Raw genomic sequence first — 20437 nt, forward strand, 5'->3', positions numbered from 1 at the left:
GGGCCAAACTTAGTACAGTGAAACTTCTCCAGACCGGCCCCTCAGAAAACCGGTTCTCCCTGAATATCGGCCGATTTTCAAAGTCCTGGCAGAAACCTTAACATTTCCTTACCAAAAAAGTCTTACAAAACCGGCCACCCCTGAAAACTGGACATCGGCCACTTTTTAAAAGTACATTTGTTAACAAACATGTGTAATTTATCCTTATAACATCAGCCACTTTTTGAAGACAAGAAAATGTTGGCAAGAGGGTGATCAAAATTGGCCAGGTGTGCAAATTGCCTGACCAGCCAGCCAGGTGGGAAATTATCTACTGGAGGTGTGAAAAACACCAGTGGCCTCCTTAATTTCTATTGATTACCTGTGCTATTAAGGGTATTAAGTGACACTAGGCTAATCCAAGTGACCCTTCCAAATTCAGTAGAAAGTGTAAAAAACATTTAGGAATATGAATGAATAAGTATCAAACACCATATTGTTGCACCACACTATCACATGGATATAAGCGGTAGTTGATAAAGAACAAACCCATGACTGTTAATGATAATTATTAAATAGTGAATTAATTTTCTTGGTTTCCATAGCCTTAAAATTCCTAAGAAATATTCAAATTACAATTTCATATTTACTACTTAACTTTTTAAAAACGTCAAAACAAATTTGTTAATGATATAAGCGATGAATGTAAACAGAGTGTTTATAAGTAAGAGGAATTCCAATAATAGGCTTCTGTGTTTTCTTTAAGTATCCTGTTATAGATATTCAGTTTGAAATTAGATGATTTCAGCGAGAATTTATAATTACCTGCAGGTACAAATGGACTAATTTGATCTCTACCATGCAATAATTTATCATAGATCACCAGAACAAAGTGAACAGTATAGTAACCTAATTTGGCAATATTGAGATAAATGTCGCTAAATGCTAAATTCTCGGTAAACCAGCCATCCCTATAAACCGGCCGTTTTTATCGGTCCGAGAGCCGGCCGGTTTAGAGAAGTCTCACTGTATATGGTATTTATGCGTAAGTTTGCTGATACTGTATAAAATCTAAATGCATACTTAGGAATAGCAAAAACAGATGTACAAAAAATGGTGAATTTCACAATTCAGGGTTATGACTTTAAGATGGGTCCAAATTAGTCATATCTTTTGATGTTTTAATGTTAATACAATTATTATTTAAAGCCTTTCATCAGTGTATACACTTTTGAGGGCAGTGAAGTTTTAAGAACACATGTTGTTTTATACTGTTGCTGAACATTAGAATTTAGCTTAGATATTCAGAACAGGAAAATTTTCTAGATTTCATAGCCTGTGGGAGTAGTGATACTTTTCACTAGTACTCAGGTGACCGATAAGGCCTGTGGGCCTCTTGTTTGTAAGAAATTACAATTTCATCCTTCCATAGAAGACTCTTTTATTACATGTATATGACAATATGAATTTCACTTTATTTCCCTCATTTAAATGAGAACTATAGAAGTTCAAGCATCATACAATCAAAATTATTCAAACATGCATGCATATGCTGGTCAGTGATTTTGACTATGCCATTTAGAGAAATGTCTCAATATATACCTTCAATATAATTTCAAACCATTGCATTGAAGAGCAATAAAGGTAGAATGATTCTAAAATTTGCCATGTTCATGCAAAACAACATTTATTGTGAACATCTACAAATGGTATACTATCATCCTAAAAAGGTTTTGTCTTAATCACCTGTGTAGTATCTTAGAACACTTGTGGACGAAAAAGTTGGAGAATAAGGCACGAAAAAAAATGTGTGTGTTTACGGTAAAAAATAGGGTTGATAGATTGGAATTTTAAAAAATTTATTCATTTGTTGTTGCTATTTAGAGCAATCAAATTAAAATCAGACTTCTTAGATCCGCGCCGTATACTCTGCGTAAGTAGATCTGACATAACCTGATTAGGGGTCATGTTCAGATGAACTTTATGTCAGCCAATCAGCGCGTCGGCTTTGAAATAGTCGGTGTTCACAATTTAAGGAAAATGGTTGTGATTGTTTGGTTTGAAAGAAAACATATCGCAGCTAGATGCGACGTCACAATGCACCGTTGACGTCGACTGGCGTTATATTCCTCGCGTTATTTAAGTAAACCATCTTGAAAACTATTCAAATCGTACCCATCCCTATTTATACATAAATCGGAATTCACAATTAATTCAATTTGGGTGTATTCATATCGTACGTTTTGTTGTTTGTATGAACGGAATAGATTAGGCATTATTGCGAAAGTTTAAAATTTGTTATTCGAGAACATACAATTTTACAGTGTGGAATAAACTTCGTGGGAGAGAGATTACAGCAATTTGTTTACGAATTGCCAGGAACCGTCTAAATAGCCATCATTGTCTGTATGGCGCAATCTGACTGGCTGATAATTCTCATGAATATTCCAAGCGAAAGGTTATGTCAGATCCTATTATAGCAATTGTGAGCATATCCTAGGATCTGATTTTAATTAGATTGCTATTTAGAGTACTATTATTTGTATCTTAACAGTTTTAAACAACCTCACCAACTGCTAGTATGTTGTTATCTCGTGCAATTTCCGCACAACTTTACATTCATTGTTCTTTAGCTGGTTACATTTAACATCTTGCCCGAGAATTTTTCACTCATATGGCCGACGAAGGGCTGCAAAATCTAGGACTATGCTCAGCGCTAAGGCCTCTGAGCAGGAAGGGATCTTGTACCATGCCACACCTGCTGTGACATGGGGCCTCAGTTTTTGGAGTGTCCGAAGGACAGCCCTATGTAGTTGCCTCTTATGACAAGCAAGGGGTACTGAGGACCTATTCTAGCCTAGATCCCCATGGGTTCTTTAGATTGAAGTCATGCTATCTATAAATGCTGTGGAATTTTGGAATGGTGCAATAACACTTATCGACTCTTTCAGGAGGACTCTTTCTTTGAAGGTCAGAGATAAATACTGGCTGTTTTCACTGACCCACCCCCCACCCCAATGGCAGAAGTCACCATTTTTATAATAGTGGAGTAATAGTGGATTCAGTTCTGGAGGAAACAAAATTTCTGGAAAATTATATATTTTTTGATTAAAAAAAAAAAAATTAGGGTCGGGGCAAAAATACAGGGTCAGTCAGGTGACCGTAAACACACTTCTTTTTTTTTTGGCTCAAAAGAATAGTAAAACCAAAATGTTTCTAAACATAGTTTTGGGAACATTATAACTAATAGAGATGATAATGTGCTTTTGCTGGGCATAGAACCTCAGACCTCCGATTTGACAGTCTAATGCCTGAGCAATGCCATGTGTTCACTACCACATTGTCTTCCACCAGAGAGAAAGGCATCAGTGGCCTGTGTGTTGAAATTCTGGCGACAATCACTAATCACTTTTGCTTGCACCTACAGTTACTCAGAACCCAACATGGGTGTCAATTTAACAGGACAATAATTTGCTTCTGCTGGTGACTGATCCTGGAACCAGTCCAGTGCTCTCTATCAGTCAAGTGAAAAAGTTCACTATCTAATAGCCAGACCTTGTGGAAATGCCATGTCTAACATCACAATATTTATGCTGGATATTATCATATATGTCTGATATTTTGTGAATATACAATGAAAGATGGTGGCTATGGGAAATGGATGTTTTTATTCAAATGTCATAACTCCATATTTATTTATATTTTGTTGATATCAAACCTATGCTGTTTCAATGTATTTATAGGAAAACATTGGCCTTTCAGCTTGACATTAAAACAGTTGTATCTTTAACTAGTACTTATTGTAACGGGGACCGTTACAGATGTTCCCCAAACATTCCCCCATTTAGTAAGTGGTGTCATTTATTTCAGTGCAAGTGGTTTTGACCATTGCAAACTGTAGCATGTGAATATATAACTATCTTATAACGTTCAGTCCATTTCATACTAGTTCAAATCAGTTATAAAGATCTGAGAGTTTTGTGCACGTGCACGTACGTGCATGCACGTGCATATAAATAATTCGACCATCTCGATACATTAGAAGTCTTACTATATGAGTACAAGAGAAGTTTCACAACTGTTCAATGAAAAACGAGAAATTGACGGCAACTCAAAACTACAAAGACCGAAATCAATGCACGTGCATACACGTGCGCGTGAGTACCACACAGCAATTTTGTTGATGCTATTCAATAGACATTTGAACAATATACCTACTATATGAATTTGGTATTGATTGCTTCACTCATAAGAAAGTTATTGGGATTTCAAAATTGTCCAATCAGAATTAAGCGCACGTGCATGCGCGTGCAGGGAAGTGATTTTGAGACTATTAATAAATTGAGAGGCCCAAAACATACCTGCAACCTAATTTTCAAACCTATTCATTGCAATCTCAAAATGTTATAGACCAAAAGTTGAATTTAGACGTCAAAAATTACAATGCACGCGCATTAACGCGCATGCAATTTTGATAATGGAAAATTTGTTGACACCATTTCATACACATTCATATCATAGATTCTCAGGGTAAATTTGAATTCATTTGAGTTTTCAATTCAATAGTTATGACCATTTTAGTACCCGAAAAATGAAAGAAAAGCTATGCACGTGCATACACGGGCACGTGAGAATGACTCAGCATCAATGTTGATGTCATTCAATAGACATTTGATAGATATACTTACAGTATAAATTTCATTTTGTTTCCATCATTTATAAGAAAGTTATGGCGATTTGAAAATCGTCCAATCAGAATTTAGCACACGTGCATGCACGTGCCGGATGGTAATTATGACTGTACACTTTTGTTAGGAATATCAAGATACATATACAATACAAGTTTGAAATGATTTTGACAAAAAACAAAAAAGTTATGGTCATTGAAAGAATTGAACCTTCAAAAGACAATGCACGTGCGTGCGCATGCGCGTTTGCAATTTTTATTACATCGATCTGTAGATATTTGGCATGTCTACCTATCCTGTAAATATCATTCAATTTCCTTAATTGGTATGAATGTTATAAACGGTTTTGTATTATCCAATCAAATTAAAGCACACGTGCATGCGCGTGCAGAATTGAAATTTTGACGATGCCAAACAGTTAGGGTCCAAAGTTATACCTACGATATAAATAGCAAACGATTTCATTGAAAAATAAAAAAGTTAGACGCATTCCAAAATTTGTAAACAAAAAATCCAATGCACGTGCATGCACATGCATGCATTTTCAGACAAAATGACGTTCGTTCCGCACATCTACATAGAGTATTCTATCATCTTAAAAAGGTTTCATCTTGATCCCTTCAGTAGTTTCTGAGAACACTCGTGGACAAAAAAGGGTGACAAGAATAAAGAAAGAATAATAATAATAATAAGAAGAAGAAGAAACAGAGTAAAACCAATATGTTCCCAAACTTTGTTTGGGGAACATAATAAGCAACAAATTAAATTTCAAATCATAAATAAAAGGAGTAAATGTCTAGGATGTTTGTATAATGATGAAAATAATGGAAGGATGGGGGAATTTCTGCTTAATCAGCTTTCATGACTATACAAATTACTCTATAGGTTGTTTTCAATTCCAGAGGTGTTTATCACTACGGATTTTCCGTATTTTATACGGATTTTAAATGTAAAATTCGGACTACGGATTTTTTCACGGAAATACGGTTTCCGATCCGTTTCCGAAATTATTATTTTTTTTCAGTGGAATGCTTGAAAGAGCATTATTAAATGTGCACATTTAAAACGCGGTAGAGATAGCGACTTAAGCGTCTATCGGAATACATCTAAATTGATCGTTCCTGTTACTTGCTTTCAAAGTAGGTATCGAAGGTTTTTGCGGGAAACGTGCAGAAGGAATGAAATGTCGAAACGGGGGAGTCCGCTGGACTCTTCTGATGATGAACACTCTCCAAAGAAACAAAAACGACGACAGACAAGTGATCAGAAATATAATGAGTCTTATTCAAAACTGTGGCCATGTTTGACGTCTTCCAAACGTGGCGTGTGCATGGTGCGCTACAACGTGTGTTGAAGTTTTGCAAAAGTCACAGAAAAAAATCAACCAAATTTATTATTTTGTTATCTTAAAAATGACTCTTAAAAACTGTCAGAAAGCAGGATTTTGCATCTAATTTTTCAAAAATTTTCTGGGGGGGGGGGGGGGGGGGGGCATGCCCCCAGACCCCCCTAGCAGGTTTGCACCGCTATGCGGTGCTCACATCGCATACTACTGAAAAATACTGACAAAACATCATATAATACTGATACTCTTAATTATGGGTAAACACCTCTGCAATTCCTTCATGATTTAAAGTGATGACAAAGTTAGAAGTCAGTTAATTCATGCTAATCATGAATACAGTGATACATGAAGTACCCTTCAATAAATTGAGAGAAATAATAAGTAAAAGTCCGAGGTAATAACACAAGATCTACTAACTTTTCTGTCATTTGCTCACGAATGGTGCTTTGCAAATTGCTGGGAATAATAGTATATTTAATGACCTGTGGGAAAATTGCCTTTAAAAGTAATGTGTCTTATTTATAGGACCAGACTGAGAGGAATCGACTGAGTATGTACTGGAAACACCTGTCGGCCATCATCTTTGGATCCATCTGTCTCTTCGTCTTTGATATGTGTGAAAGGTACCAAAAATGCCCAAGTACTTGTCTTGAAGTGAATTTAACTCAAGTTTAGAATAAACCATAAGGAACTCATCATTTCTGACATTCCATGAGATTTTACACCCTTAGGAAACTTCCAGTACAGACACTACAGTGTGTTTATTAAATAGCATTGGTGTAAATGTATGGATATTGGCATAAACATAATTTATTATATGAGAAAATTATTTTTTTCAGAGGAATTCAGCTGAAGAATCCATTCTTTAGTATTTGGGTAACCAATGCTGGGACAAAATTAGCTGTATCCTTTACTTACATGTAGAGCACTAAAGACATTTACAAATCAATTTGTGGGGGAGGGGGACACTTTTTCATGCTCTGTATATTAGATATGAATAATCATCAATTCTGAAAATAGAATTTTTACTGGTATGAAATACTAGGATGGTAAAGTTCCTATTATCAACATAAATGGACTCTACAGGATGTTTTAATGATGCCTAATTTTACCTATTGATTTTGGGATCCAAAGGTCAAGGTCATTAAGGAACTGAATAGAAAAAACTTGTGGACATTCATTACATGTACAAGGAGATATGCCCCACTTTGCAGAGTTCTTATTTAATTAAAAAATATAAAGGAACTTCATGAACAGGACTGAAGCATGTATTTCTACCAAAGAATGATATATCATTGAGAGATACACATGTGTCCAAGTATCAGTATTAATCTCGTACCCAAAGTTGCTCTATATTTGGAAAAAGAAAAACGACTGTTAATTTTTCCTTTAAAATTTCAAAATTCAAGGAATAATCAGATATTTATGATGCCATATCTGAAGATTACGAACATTTATCAGAAAGTTAAACATGCACTCTTAATCAAAATAAACTTTTCTTTTAAAAATGAAAGTCATTTTAATATGGTCCAAAGTAGGTCTTAACTGTGATATATAGTCCTTACAAGCGACTGAAAATTAATTTCTGACTTGAAGTTGAGAAACTCAAAACAGGCACACAGAAAATATAAATGCATGGATATGTTTATTGATCCCTTAACATACGTGCAGCTTGCCTTCATCATTTTGGCTGGAATTGCGGCTGGATGTTACTTCTTGTTTCTGTGTTATATGATTTTCTGTGTGATGAAGACCATCAATTCAAAGAAAGCATCACTTCCCAGTATGAGTCAGCTACGCCGCAGATACTACCTGGTCAGAACCTCCGAGTCATTGTATTTTCTGAAAAACATGATTAAAGCAAAGCTGTTTATAAAACACTTTTTCTTTTTTTTCATTGCATAAAATGCATTGCTTTGTTACATTGAGTATAATAATGCTTTTACTGTTCTTAGTATAAGAATTTTTTAAGGGGAAAGGGGGGGGGAGGTCATATACATGTATGCAAAAATTGTTTGATCAGTAAAGTGCTACATTCTTTATAGGAAATGATTGCTAAAACTTATTATATTCTCCCTCTAGAGAGATTTTTAACGAAAAGCTTTTATTCTTTCTTTGCAGGGAATTATGTACCGATTTCGTTTCCTGATGCTGGCAACTCTTGTGTGTGCTGCCTTCACTGTTGTCTTCTTCATCATCTCCCAGCTGAACGAGGGCGAATGGAGATGGGGGGACCATGAATTGAGTCTGGAATACACAAGTGGATTCTTCACAGGCATGTCATTCATATATTAAATATTCATCTGTAGTAATAGAATGAGCTATAATTATTAAGTTGTCAGGTATAGATATATGAAATTTGTAGTCCAGCTTTTGCATAATCTCAAGAACACTTTTAGCAATTTTGATAGGAATGTTTACTCCACATTTTCTCAGTGTTCTCATGGATACCCATCGTTGATTTATCTTTCGACTCATCAGCCTTGGGCTAGCTTGCCTAGAAAACATAGATGCATGAAACAGTTTTTGTTGCCACTGCATTTGCATAGATTTGAACACATTAGAATTTGCTTTATTTGAGCCGATTAGATTTGCATTATGTTTCTGTAATCACTATGGTGATGGAGCTACTTCCAGAAATAAATAAATGTCAATGACTTTCTAATTGTGTGCGAGTTTACTGCTCTTGATTGGGTTTTTCTTTTTTCCACTAAATGTAACAGGACGATCCGAGGCCATAGACAAAATAAAAGACAAAATTGGTTTTATGTATTCACTTTTGTATTAGTTACATTAAAGTTATACAGTATTTACGTGATGCCTGGTCTTGATACAGGCACAGAGTTCCTGGACACACAGTTCCAGGATACACACAGTTCCGGGATACACACACTGTTCCGAGATACACAGTTCCGGGACACAGTTCCAGGATACACACAGTTCCGGGACACACACTGTTCCGGGATACACACAGCTCCGGGACACACTGTTCCGAGATACACAGTTCTGGGACACACACAGTTCCGGAACGAACACAGTTCCAGGACACACACAGTTCCGGGACACATAGGTCTGGAACACAGTTTAAAGGAATATTTTGGGACCAACACGGAAACCAAAAAAATACACGCATTAAGTTAACAAGCCAATAATCACATATTTCCACTTGTAGTGCTACGTTTACACTTGAACTTAATGTTATTTAACTAAATGAAACACACTTGATAATACATTACTTAATACTTTACAAATACTGAACATATGATATTACAAAAGTGAATACGGATACATGATTACACATTACGAAAACACATATCAATGAAATAAATACACAAAGTAACACATAAAACAATATATAAACTTTAGAATTTGAACACAATAGAAAACACAAATTTGAGCAAAGTTATTCCAGGACCATAAAATTAACAAAACGTAAGAAATAGAAAACATAACATTACATTAATATTTATAGAAAAGTTACCTCAGAAAGCCAAGTGTCTGTATAATTAAAGAAGTTTTACAAAAATTTGTAACTCAGAATGTCAGAACACCAATCAAACACGAATATGGCTAAACCCAGAACTCAGTTATATCAGACACAGGTAAACGGGGTACCATACGGGGTAAAGATATCAACTGATAGAAGAGGGCCTGGAAAGGATAACTATACATAAAAATTAAAATAAGTACACAAGTAAATGTGACAATGTCATTGGCCTGGGAGACATGTTTTTTTTATACTTTTAATCAAATTTCACATACTTTCTTGGGCACCTACTACAAACAAATAAATGTTATTTAGTAAATTGAAGAGTCTAAAATTGTTGATAGACTTTCTGATTGGTTGTTTATAATCCACAAGGACTATATATGATAAGAGCTCCATCTGGCCACCCTAATCAACATTCATGCTTTTATTTCTAAATTGAATGAATTTTTATGCAAGAATCTAGATGCAACTCAATTGTTAGTTTCGGTTTGATTAATATGACATGAAACCAGAATTATATCATATAAACATGATGGGGGGTTTTTTCTGCCATTTTTCATACAGTTTTTCCTCTAGGAAACAAATGCAGGCTTGGACAAAGCGAAGATTTATCTTTCTAGAATGCATATATGATAGAAAAGTTTTGTTTGTCCAAAGCTGCACTCTATGCTTTCTGAATAAAAAATGTTCACAAAACTTAACATATAAACTACATTAGAGTATTGAGTTACTTTTGATACTGTGTACTTATAATGACTGTAAATATCCGAGAAAAATTAAATGTACATGTATCTGAAACACTATTAGAAATTATCTCTTTTATGAAATGACAGTAGATTTTAATTAGTCTTTCTTTAAAGCTTCAATTTTTTTTCCATAGTTTTATGGGATCCAAAAAGGTTAATTATACATAATCCTTGTCATAGTTAATGACATCTGGTCACGTTTACCTGGTGTGTTTACCTGGTGTGTAAGAAGTTTGTCTTGTGTGATATATAATCAGAAAATTATGTGTATGTAATGCAAAAGATTTTCCAGGTTCAGGAGTTTTGTTTATCATTGTATTCATCCTATTGTTGAAAAAGGAAATGAAAACAAAGAGCAGTCTTACACAAGAGACATCTGACTTCACTTTGCATTACTTTGACGATTGTCTCCCTCTGAAAATACCTTGTGCAGTGGATGAGAGCTAAATTTCATATTTACTTTGTGCTTTGGTGGAAGTACATGTATATGTTGCATGTACTTTTTGGGCCAATTGCCAACCTTTTGTATTGTGTTGCCACATAAATAGCAACTAAGGTTTATGAAATACCTCATATTGGGTCAGGATGAAATTTTCAATTATACAGGAATGTTGTGTGCCCTCCATACTACAATGTGCATACAGCTATTTTTACTTTGATTAATATTGCTATAGTATTGGATAAAGTATATACCTTGCTAGTGGCTATGAGGGTGAAAAAATATCCTCTATTTTCCAAGGCACAACCAAAATATGAAATACATTATTACAGTCTTGAAATATAAATATTTACATTTTCCAATGTTTTTGTCTTCGATATCTTTACCAACTGAAATGATGGCCATTTCCTCGTGAATGTGAACAATGTGCATATATAGTACGACTATAGTAGTGGCTGGGAAAGTAAATGTAAAAGATAAATTTGATTTTTGAAAATACATGAGGGCATGAACAGCAACGCTTCACTCCGACATACTTTTCATGAAGCACTAACACGGTTCATGAAGTTTGCTGGTGTAAATCTAGTAAAATAAGACTTTACCTACTGAAAATTTATCATTTTGTGTGAGAAAAGTTCTGCAGAATCATTGCTACAGCAGTTGTGTCTCTGACATCATAATGTAAACTTTGAATTACTTGAGCATTTCATGGTGAAAGAGAACACACAAGGCTATATTGTGGGATTGGCTGAAAATAGCATTGGTTTTTAGTAGTTTGGGCTATATGGATCATGGATATTAGTCTGGATTGCTCAGTGGTTGGAGCACCTGATTAGTAATGCAGGGGTCCAATTCCCGGCCCACTTATAAATTTTGTGCTTTTCTGTTACATTTGGTGCTGTTAATCACCCCTGGACTGCAGGAGAAAGTCTTGTTGGGGTAAAGAATATGAGTGTCTTCGAGAGTGAAGACAATTAAAGGAAGGAAGAATTTAGTGGTTTGGGCTATATGGACTGTGGACATCTCAGTGGTTAGAAGGCCAGGCTAGTAAGGCAGGGGTCCTGGGTTTGATTCTTGGTCCAGCTGTAAATTTTCTCCTTTCCTTTTACAGGTTTATTGGGTTCTCTTTTTTGTGTCATTAAAGAGGGTAGTGATACAAGCAAGAGGTATTGCATGTAAATTTCCCGTGAAGTCTCAGTTTGATGGGGAGGGGGGCATGTTATTGTGTGTCCTGTATTACTTCCCCATTTGAAAATTGTTTCTAATCAATTAACTGACAGATGACTTTCAGGAAAAATAGCCAGTTTCTTTACATGCAAAACTTTTTATACACATCGTACTCCAGTCTTTGTTTGATATGAAGACTTGGAAATTGTTGTGATTAAATATACATGTACCACACTTCTAAAGTTAGCACTTGGCAAATGATTCATATTGGTGAGTTACAAAAAAAGTTAACATCTCTGATGATTGCATGAAATGTTGATCGAGTGATGACCTCTTGAATTGTATATACTTCAGAGTTATCCAATTTTCTCCCTCTATCTTCAGCCCTAATATTATATATTTGCTAAAAGGTTATTGCTTCTTACCATAAGTTTTCCTACCATGACTGTTAACCGTTGTTCTTTTTACCTTTTGGTGGTACTCATTTCTATAAACATAGTTCTTTCCCTTCCTAATGATCTTCATTTTAATAACAGGAGTCTATGGTATGTGGAATGTGTATGTCTGTGGCCTGCTGTCTCTGTATGCACCATCTCATAAAACTGTGGTGGATATGGGTAAGTTAATAATACATTTTTATCATTTCTACATATAACAGTACCTATTTAGTGGCTGTGTGGATAATAGCAAGTTTACTGTTCCCATTGCAATTGTTGACTGGGGTCGAGGGTGACAATACATGTAACTCTCAAACCCATCTGGACCAAGGCTGAAAGCAATTTTTCGGTTCTGAGGGAAATTGTGTAATGACTGTTGCTTTCAACTCTGGTCACAGTTGTTTTTGTTATATATGCAAATCAAAACTTCTTGAGACTTACTCAACATTTCTCCATTTTGCTAATGAACTCAATGACATTAGAACTCTACAGATGTGATTTTTAGCTCACCTGAGCCAAAGGCTCAAGTGAGCTTTCCTGATAAAAATTTGTTGGTGGGGGGGCGGTGGCGATGTTGATGTTGTTGTAAACTTTTCACATTTTCATCTTTCAACTAAACTTGGCGCAAAGCATCCTTGGGTAAAGGACTTTCAAGTTTGTTCAAATGAAGGGCCATGTCCCCTTCAAAGGGGAGATAATCACAAAAATAGGGTGGGGTCATTTAAAAATCTTCTGATGAAGAATCACTGGGCCAGTAAAGTTTACATGAAAGCTTCATGACATAGTGCAGATTCAAGTTTGTTCAAATCATAAGGGTAGGATGGGGCCACAATAGGGGATCAAAATTTTACATACTTATATGTAGAAAAAATCTTTTAAAATTTTCTTCTCAAGAACCATTGGGCGAAAGAAGTTGACATTTACATGAAAGCTTCACATTTGTAAAAATCATGACCCCGTGGGAGTAGGATGGGGCCACAATAGGGACCAAAGTTTTACATGCAAATATAGTGTATATAGAAAATTTTTAGATATGGGCCAAGGTGACTCAGGTGAGCGATGTGGCCCATGGGCCTCTTGTCTTGTTAATGTTATCTTCACTACGGCTATGCCATTAGAAAATATAGTCTTTATAGTTGTTACAAACCTAATCTTTCAGCTGTAAACAAACATGTGCATCTAATGTGACTTAATAAAATTGCAAATGTTGAACTATCATGCCATGGCAATTACTTTGTCAAGAAATCAAATGTCAGAAGAGGTGTTCTTGCAGAAAATATAAAGCTGAGCCTTAATGATAGACTCTTTGGTCAATAGTTTGAATATGTAAAGGCAGGTCAATATAAATCTTGGCTAGGGGAAACAGTGAATATGTTACTGTGTTTGTATTATATTTAGCATATAAGATATTTGGCAGAAATTGAATTTTTAAAACAAGTTAGCATAGATTTATATTCACGCTTTTTAAATTTGCTAATATAAAAATATATAAACGCAAGACATTTATCGATGTACTTGATTTAGCAGTATTATAGCTGTCCATGAAAGACACTAAATTGAATACACAGCTAAATGTAATATACTTACATTGTTTAGCTACATAGAAATATATAGAAAGGATATCTATTAGTGATTTGAACAACTCATTTTGATTAACAATAATAGTAAGTGTATATTTGTCAGATTCATTTTGTTTACCAGTTATAAGGACATTTGTATCTTAAAGACCCATTGTTTTTACCTTATGATTACCTGAGAAGTAGGCATGGTCTATTCAGCAGAGGTGTTACTTACCCTGAGTGCTGAAGATATGGAGGGATACTAATTATCTTTATATAATGTTACTGTATATGTATACAGATTAGTGTCAGTTACTGAAATACACAGGAAATAGAGAAGGACCTCTAATTAGAAGGAATTAAAATGAATATTGAAATTGCAGCCCAATTTGATTACAATTGCACTATGAAATTAATACTTACCTCTTGATTTTTATTTCATTCAAAATCATACTTTCGTTGACTTTTTCGAAAATAAGAAGTATTTTGATTTGCAAATTATTAGGGACTGAAATACCTAATCAAACAAATTATTTTGCGACATTAGCATTATTACGCAAATAATCAAAATGTTGGTTGGGGGGGGGGGGGTGTCTTCAAATTTTCTGCATATTTCATTTGAAATTTGCAAGCAAGATGATAATCAAATGAAATTATTTTTAAGGTCTACTCTGAGTGCCTTTGCGCTGCATTAGAATGATAAGAAGAACCATGCTCTGTATATTAGTAGCTGTCGATGCATTTGCGTAGAGATTACAGGCTAATGGCAATAATGAAAGAATTATATACAAAATATTCAGAAAGTTGAGCGTGAAGAAAAAAAATGGCAGTGGACGTGTAAACATTATCAGAACACAAGTAACCCTCACTCTTTAAGATCTAAGAATGTGGATATTATTAAAGTATCAACTTCTTGTATTGTCAAAACACCTTACTCATTCAGAAGATGGTCTTCATTGACAGGTGGCTGAACATTAATCTCGACATAAGTAAATTTTAGGGGTGGGGACAAAAAATGGGTCTTTCAGTTAATTTACCAAAACTGATAGTATTTCAGTCACGAGTTCAGTTTATATACCAATACTGAGTGTATATTGCAGTTATTGTCTAGAACTCTTTATGTGTCTTTCACAGACTCAACTGATGGGTCTACTGAAGAAAACGTTCAGCTGACTCAGTTACCCACCACCCCATCAGAAACATCAGCACTGCAGGCGCTGACCTCCAAAGCAGCCCAGGACTAAGGGGACTTTTGGTGAGGAGAATTTACAAACATAGTGTTTGTACACAAAATGAAAAGATCACATGTATTGTTTGAAAATATGAAATGACAATACAGAAACCGAGTCTTCGAGCATTTTGATATACAGGTTCTCTGAAGAAAATAATTATTGTGCATGTACGCATATGATGAGAGAGGAATAGGAACTGTATAAAAAAAAAAACCTGAAGAAATCTCATCACAAATATGGATCTGTTTTGTCGCAGATAGAGAAAGGAAATATCAGCAATATTTATTTTTATTGAAATGTGTTCTCAGTGTTATATGACAGATCTTACTTGCTTTATATGTGCATTTGTATAACCTTATTATATTAGATGTGAAATTTTCTACATAGTCTATTGTATTTTTACAAAACCATTGTTTTTCATATTTGTAAAAACCAATTATCTAGATGTACACACATTCACAACCTTTTCGGCATCTATTTCAATGATGACATACATAAGTTTCCTTGTTTTCAATAAAATGACTGTATTAGGAATATGGAGCATTGGTTTTAAGTTATTATTTCCTCCTCAAAAGAGGACAGCTTACAGACACAAAACCAATGTTAGCAAAGATGGGGTTGAAACACAAGTGCTGATAAACAGTATTTTCACAAAAGACTATTGATCATTTATGTATACCATTCAGTTTGTACATGTAGTTACTTCCATTTGAAAAAGTTCAGTATTCAAAAGGAAATAATCTTTTTTAAAAAATCAGTTGAAGGAAATATTAAAATTGCCAATCATTACACTACTGTTGTGAGGGTTAATGGGTTTCTTTCACCTTAGTATTTATATATATGTAGTTAATTAACATTACTTACGTGTTAATCACATTACTTTGTGAAAAATTTTAAAATAATGAAAGCTTTCAAGATATTTTAACTGCTAGTTAAACATTAAAGACAGGTTGTCAAAATATATTTTGAAAGGGTATTCAGGATGATCATTTACATTTGATTTTACTATGATAGTTGATTTTTTGTGAAGTTGTGATAATTTTTTAATGAAATTATTGTACATTTACAGTTGGATATTTATTAATATTTGTTTACTTAAGAAGTCAATTTGTGTTTACCTTATATGCATACTGCTTTAAGGTCAGTCATATTCTTTTTGCCATTTTTCTAAAACCTTTTTTATGTCTTTGATATGAGGAGTTCTTGTATGATTTCTGGTATAGGTTTAAATTTTATATTGTAGTAACTTTACTTTATATATTGGCCTAGGTAGCTCAGTGGTTAGATCACCTATAAACTAGTAATGTTCCAATTGATCCAAAGATTTCCCCCCTTCTTTTCTACGATAACTTAGTAATGTCCATATATACAACTTCCTGTAATACGTAAGAGTTGACCTTACATGTTTAATTCCCAGAATCAGGAACTTTCAAAATATTGGAACTCTAACAGACCTGGTAATATACCCTAAGTGTTTTTTGTTTTTGTTTTTTTGTAAACAAGATTAGATGCAATTGAATAGTACTTGAAATGTCATGAAAAGTTATATATTATTGAGAAACATCACGTCCTTAACACTCTATTATTGAGAAAAGTCACATCCTTAATAAGGTTCCATTATTATTGAGAAACGTCCTTAGGGCTTATTTCATTGTTTTTCACAGTTATAGAGCTTGGGCTTCTCCTCAAATTAAATCCAATATTGAAAACAGCATGTCCTTTGTTAGCTCTCCTAAGCTTACTGAAGTTTTATAGGGCACCTATCTGGCAGATAATTTGGAAGTTTTTCACAATTTGGGCTTGTTCTCCAGAGTCATTGGGCCAAATTCAACTAAACCTTGCTGAAGAAAATTCAAAGTAATTCCTTTTTAACTATTAGAAATTGAAAATAGGATGGTCTTTCAACAATCCTGTTTTTGAAAACCATAGTGCCAGATATGACAAAATGTGCAAGAAAGTGTTGAAAATTTAGATTAAAAAAATATTTAATAGCCTTACTCTTATGAACAACAATTGTGAAATTTATGTACAAGCACTAAACAAGCAGTAAACATGGTTTTGAACCACAGATCATGAGCCAAATGAAAGGACAGATTATATCTGTATATTGTTTTGTTTATATAAGTTGTTCACATATTGAGCCCTGGCTGTAGTACGCAAGTGATTTTTTTTTTGTTGAAAATAAATGCAAGGTGCCTTATATAGCATAGTGTAAAACAAATTTCAAATGTGTAAGGTGACTAACACCAGTTATCCCTTAGGGTTTGTTCAGATAATTTCATGGTTATGCAAGTCTAATTTGTTTCAGCAGAAATAGATTATTTCTGACAAATATTCTGACTATAAAACCATGCAGAATTGTCTCTTTTGAGGTGGATTTAAATTATATGCATTGTTTTATTTATTTATTTTTAAATATGATGGAAATGCTTCACAATGTAAATGTGCAATTTTGTGTACATCCCATATTGGTTCACTTAATGATTTACAAGAGTTTCATATTGTTCATATTCACCAGACTGACTCTAATATGATATATAGAACTTAAATTTTGCTTCGCTTTTCTTAAAAAATGATTTTTTTTTTTAACAGAACATTAATAATACACATTCATACACAATTTTATCTCCGAGGAAAACTTATGGTTTTCCTGATATACATGTACTTAAGCAGAACATTCTCTTCAGTAAAAAAAAACTATTTAGGTCTGTAGAAGTGGCGTACTATACAGACCTATTTGGAAAGTTCGAGTGAAAATCAAACAGATTACTATGGAAGATTATTTTCGTGTGTATTATATGTTTATCAATCCTGTTTTGGATCATTAAATTATTTTTTACCCTTTCCATGACAGGAACAGGAAAATAATTGCAGACATTTTTGTTTTTTATTGGAAAAATTTTTGTATTTCAAATGTTTATTTAAAACGTGTGAATCTTTGCTGAAAACGAGGAAGAATTTCAAGAATTTTATGATCTGTTATGTATGAGGAAATCATGAAGTTGATTTAAAGTTACTCATTTCCTTTGTCAACATTTTCTAGGTTTTTTTTTTTATTATTATTATAGATAGCAGCAGCTCAACATTTTTGTAATGCTGTGTATATAGTGAAGTTCTTTTGAGCTTTGAAATCATTTATGAAATAAATGTTTTATCTATGTACCAACATATTTCTTTTTTGATTCAGTAGGGAACTTTTCACTGGCTTTGATAACAGAAACTGGAGGAAATGTATCCCCCATGGAATGCTCTGTGTGAATATAACTTGGACTTTTCTTGAATAGTTACAGAAAACTATTTTATACAAGTTTATTTTCTTTTTTCAGTGGGGGGGGGGGGGGGGGGGGGGGGTCAAAATTCAACATCACCTTTGTGATATCCAGGATCCACCACTGTATATAACGAAGAAGAATGTTTTAGCTGACATTATATTGCTACATATGCATTTCGCAAATTCTATGGTCATTATAACGATCTAGTTTGCCATTACAATCTATCATTGGGTCAAATGCTGTCTGACGTGTTTCATACCGATTGTTAGGCCGTTCTTGGCACACTGATTTTGACTACGGATACAACTCCATTTACTTGATCAAGATATGGGGCTCACAGCGGGTGTGACTGGTCAACAGGGGATGCGTACTCCTCCTAGGCACCTGATCCCACCTCTGGTATATCCAGGGGTCCGTGTTTGCCCAACTCTCTATTTTGTATTGCTTATAGGTGTTAAGAGATTGATCACCGTTTGTTATCGTCGCCTTTCATTTGCATGTCTTCTACTTTATCTACACATAATTATGCTCAGGTTGTCATAAAAATTTATACTGATAATTTTATCTTTGCAAGATTTTTGTGTGCTCATGAAAAAGCTCCATACAGGTACCAAAATACAGTCCAGATTCCCATTCCAAATCAGAATATGATAATTAAGAAAGATGGAATGGTGTAAAGATCATGTTCAAATGAATTTTTAGTATGTATTTTTGGCATCAATAAATTGCCTCCTGGTTTAGTATTACAGACAAATCTGTAAACATTTCATCGGTATTATCATTTACAAACATTTAATTGTATCAATAAATGTGTTGAAGCACGTCTGTGCCAATCAAAAATAGAAAGAATTGTTTTAGCATACTAAAACTGATTGTATCCACAGGTGCTTGTGGACAGGACTTCCGGTACCCCCCTTCTTTTATTTTTAAATGTTCAATTCCTTGGGTATTTCGGACGTATTTTTGATCAAATATGTAACTTCAGAGTTTATCTATTTCAATGGAATACACAAATCTCGCATAGAAACCGTTTTTAAAAATGTCATATCACCGATCATAATATATGAACATATATTATGATCGGTGATATGACATTTTTAAAAACGGTTTCTATGTGAGATTTTTGTATTCCATTGAAATAGATAACCTCTGAAGTTACATATTTTATCAAAAATACGTCCGAAATACCCAAGGAATTGAACATTTAAAAATAAAAGAAGGGGGGTACCGGAAGTCCTGTCCACAAGCACCTGTGATTGTATCTGGGTTCTCTCTTCCACCAATAAAAAACTGGGGGCCACCATATAACTGAAAAATTGTTGAGTGTGGCGGAATACATTAATCAATCATAGTATTTTAAAACATTTTTAGGGATGAACTTTAAAGTGGAAACTTAAAGAGTTACGGTACATAACAGTCACCTACATTGTATATGTGTGCTTCAACCAAGGAACAGTTGTGAACATATGATTGTAAATTAAACTAGCCAGCATACCAAATATCAAACGTCTATGTCAAAAGACAAAAAAGTTATGGTCCTGACCCCCCAAAAAATGCTCAAAACATTCTATTATTTGAATTTTACATAAAAGGTCAAGATTTAAAAAAAAAAATACCACGTGACACACTGTCATATGGTATACAACTATTAAAGGCCTGTGTCAATAGACCAAAAAAAAAAAAAAAAAGCCCAATACTTTCAATTATTTGACTTTTACAGAAAAAGTCAAGGTCATCAAATGGTACGCGATGCACCATGGTATACCCACATACCAAATATCAGAGTCCTATTATGGCCCGGACAAGCTTTGTATGAGAAGACAGCGGAAGAATTCACACTAAACCAATATGTCCCTCTTCTGGGAAGGAGAGACACAAATAATATAATTTCGCTGAATCAAAACTGTCTTGTTTCAAAATATTATCACCAAAAAATGACGTCATAACGAAAATTATTTTTGTTACAAGCATGCGTTTTTCGCCGATATCATCTCGAGACTTATTACAATAGGTCAAATTTTATTTTCGCAGTGTATGTAATGTTATACTAGCGGAATAAATGTTCAGGTAAATTGGAAGTTAA

General features: G+C 34.1%; 2 protein-coding genes across 3 annotated transcripts in view; one reads left to right on the forward strand and one right to left on the reverse strand.

Moving 5' to 3' along the window:
* Window positions 1–7827, reverse strand: part of LOC125668448 (uncharacterized) — a 34131-nt gene extending 26304 nt beyond the window's left edge. Inside the window, exon 1 of the mRNA XM_048902619.2 lies at window positions 7689–7827. The gene's annotated coding sequence lies outside the window, so the exon portion shown is untranslated. The remainder of the gene's footprint in view (window positions 1–7688) is intronic.
* The window catches only part of LOC125668436 (protein wntless homolog), a 39866-nt gene extending 21622 nt beyond the window's left edge, over window positions 1–18244 (forward strand). Inside the window, exons 8-13 of one of the 2 annotated variants that reach the window (XM_048902604.2) lie at window positions 6538–6635; window positions 6852–6915; window positions 7684–7827; window positions 8134–8287; window positions 12391–12471; window positions 14985–18244. In XM_048902604.2, the coding sequence (XP_048758561.1) occupies window positions 6538–6635; window positions 6852–6915; window positions 7684–7827; window positions 8134–8287; window positions 12391–12471; window positions 14985–15094 (651 nt within the window). In that variant the 3' untranslated portion in view covers window positions 15095–18244. Of the gene's footprint in view, window positions 1–6537; window positions 6636–6851; window positions 6916–7683; window positions 7828–8133; window positions 8355–8800; window positions 9083–12390; window positions 12472–14984 lie in introns of those variants that run through there. The other variant, XM_056162062.1, reaches the window with a different exon arrangement.
* Window positions 18245–20437: the final 2193 nt, after the last annotated feature.

Source organism: Ostrea edulis, chromosome 4, assembly GCF_947568905.1.
Source record: "Ostrea edulis chromosome 4, xbOstEdul1.1, whole genome shotgun sequence".
NCBI classification, from domain to species: Eukaryota; Metazoa; Mollusca; class Bivalvia; order Ostreida; family Ostreidae; genus Ostrea; species Ostrea edulis.